At 34.7% G+C, this 2,158-nt stretch overlaps 1 protein-coding gene across 1 annotated transcript in view; it reads right to left on the reverse strand.

The window, feature by feature from the left end:
- Window positions 1–1,261: 1,261 nt before the first annotated feature.
- The window catches only part of LOC137620724 (tubulin alpha chain-like), a 5,619-nt gene continuing 4,722 nt past the window's right edge, over window positions 1,262–2,158 (reverse strand). The window contains exon 3 of the mRNA XM_068351088.1: window positions 1,262–2,158. This exon is cut by the window's right edge and continues 410 nt beyond it. Coding sequence (XP_068207189.1) covers window positions 1,436–2,158 — 723 coding nt within the window. The 3' untranslated portion in view covers window positions 1,262–1,435.

Consider the following 2,158-nt stretch of genomic DNA (forward strand, 5'->3'; position numbering starts at 1 on the left):
AAGTTTTTATAGTTTGTATAGGGAATGATTATTCTAATATTGTTACTGTTCTTAAGAGATTTCATTTATCCTTGTTTCCTTTCCTCACTGGCTAATTTCCCTGTTGGAGCCCCTGGGCTTATAGCATCCTGCTTTTCCAACTAGGGTTGTAGCTTAGCAAGTAATAATAATAGCAATAATAAGGATAATTCGGTGTGTCTGGAGGCAAAGGAAAACTGAGCCGTAACCAGAGAGGAATCCAATCTAGTATAATAAATTTGATGAGAACTGTTGTTAAATTGGATACAGCTGACTTGAACTTTGATAAAATCGAAAAAATAAGTTATGGATTTAATCTATTCTCATCATGTTCTTCTGAAGACCCTTGTTCCATCCATCTACCATATCAGCATGTCAGTTGTTGTCATTTCAGTATAAATAACACTAAGTTTAACATACAATAAAGACTTTAAAACCAGTTAAAGGTGTTGATTTTTTCATGAACTTGTACTTCATTAAATCATTTAAATGTATTCAATAGCGTTTGGTAGTATTTTTTAGTTATTTTTTGATACTCCTCAGTCAATATGAAACCGAAAGTTTAACGTAATTGACAGAATCAGCAATAAACGTACGTGTTTAGATTTTTATAGATCACTATCCTCTTAGTTCTATTTGCTTGAATAATTTTAATAATTCATAGCATTAAGTAATAATAAGAATATCGCTCTGTTACAACTGGAGAATTTTACTGAAACTTTAAGATAGGTACGGCTAGCTTGTTAGAAATAGAGAGAGAGAGAGAGAGAGAGAGAGAGAGAGAGAGAGAGAGAGAGAGAGAGAGAGAGAGAGAGAGAGAGAGAGAGAGAGAGATAACCCTTTCCATTCTATTCTTGAAGGACTATCCAATTTGTGAATGAAGGATAAAAACAAAATCTCTTATTAAATCAAGTGATATCTTTTTCAAATGGAAATCACACGCACGTGCGCACACACACATACATACATACACGCACACACATACATACATACATACACATATATATACATATATATATATGTATACATATATACACACATATATATGTATATGTATATATATATATATATATATATATATATATATATGTGTGTGTGTGTGTGTGTGTGCGTGCGTGTATATATATGTACATATATAATACACATACACACACACAGATATATATATATATATATATATATATATATATATATATATATATATATATATATATATAGTGGGTGTATGATCTAGAAGAAGTAGTTAACAAGCTAATGTTACTTCTTTTATTTATTTCTCTTTTTATAACAATGCTTTGTTTATAAAACACATGAATCTAGCTAAGAACGACGTCATTGTACCTTCTAAAGCTTTTTGAACCACAATAGTAAATCCAATAATAAGTGACTTGATTTATTTGTATAAACATTTTATTCATTAATATTCATTACCACCATCTTCACTATCCGAATGGTCACTTCCATGACCAGCGACAATTTCATAGTCTTTCTCCAGACTGGCTAGATCTTCTCGGGCTTCTATGAACTCGCCCTCTTCCATACCTTCACCTACATACCAATGAACGAAAGCTCGTTTAGAGTACATGAGGTCAAACTTATAATTAAGTCGTGAAAATGCTTCTGCGATGGACGTGGTGTTTGCCAACATACAGACAGCACGAGATACCTTGGCTAAATCCCCACCCGGTACTACAGTTGGCGGCTGGTAGTTGATTCCAATTTTAAATCCAGTGGGGCACCAGTCAACAAATTGAATACTTCTTTTTGTCTTAATCTGAGCAATAGAAGCGTTGACGTCTTTTGGAACCACGTCTCCCCTGTACAAGAGGCAACAAGCCATATACATGCCGTTGCGAGGATTACATCGCACCATTTGGTTTACAGGGTCGAAGCAAGCACTAGTGATTTGGGATACTGACAACTGCTCGTGGTAAGCTTTTTCGGTGGATATGATGGGTGAGTAAGTTGCAAGAGGGAAGTGAATTCTTGGGTAGGGTACTAAGTTAGTTTGGAACTCAGCCAGGTCAACATTGAGGGCACCGTCGAATCTCAAGGATGCAGTAATGGAAGACACAACCTGTCCAATCAAACGATTCAAATTAGAATAAGTTGGTGTCTCAATGCCTAGGTTTTTCTGGCA

The sequence above is a fragment of the Palaemon carinicauda genome, chromosome 27, assembly GCF_036898095.1.
Source record: "Palaemon carinicauda isolate YSFRI2023 chromosome 27, ASM3689809v2, whole genome shotgun sequence".
Classification (NCBI taxonomy): Eukaryota; Metazoa; Arthropoda; class Malacostraca; order Decapoda; family Palaemonidae; genus Palaemon; species Palaemon carinicauda.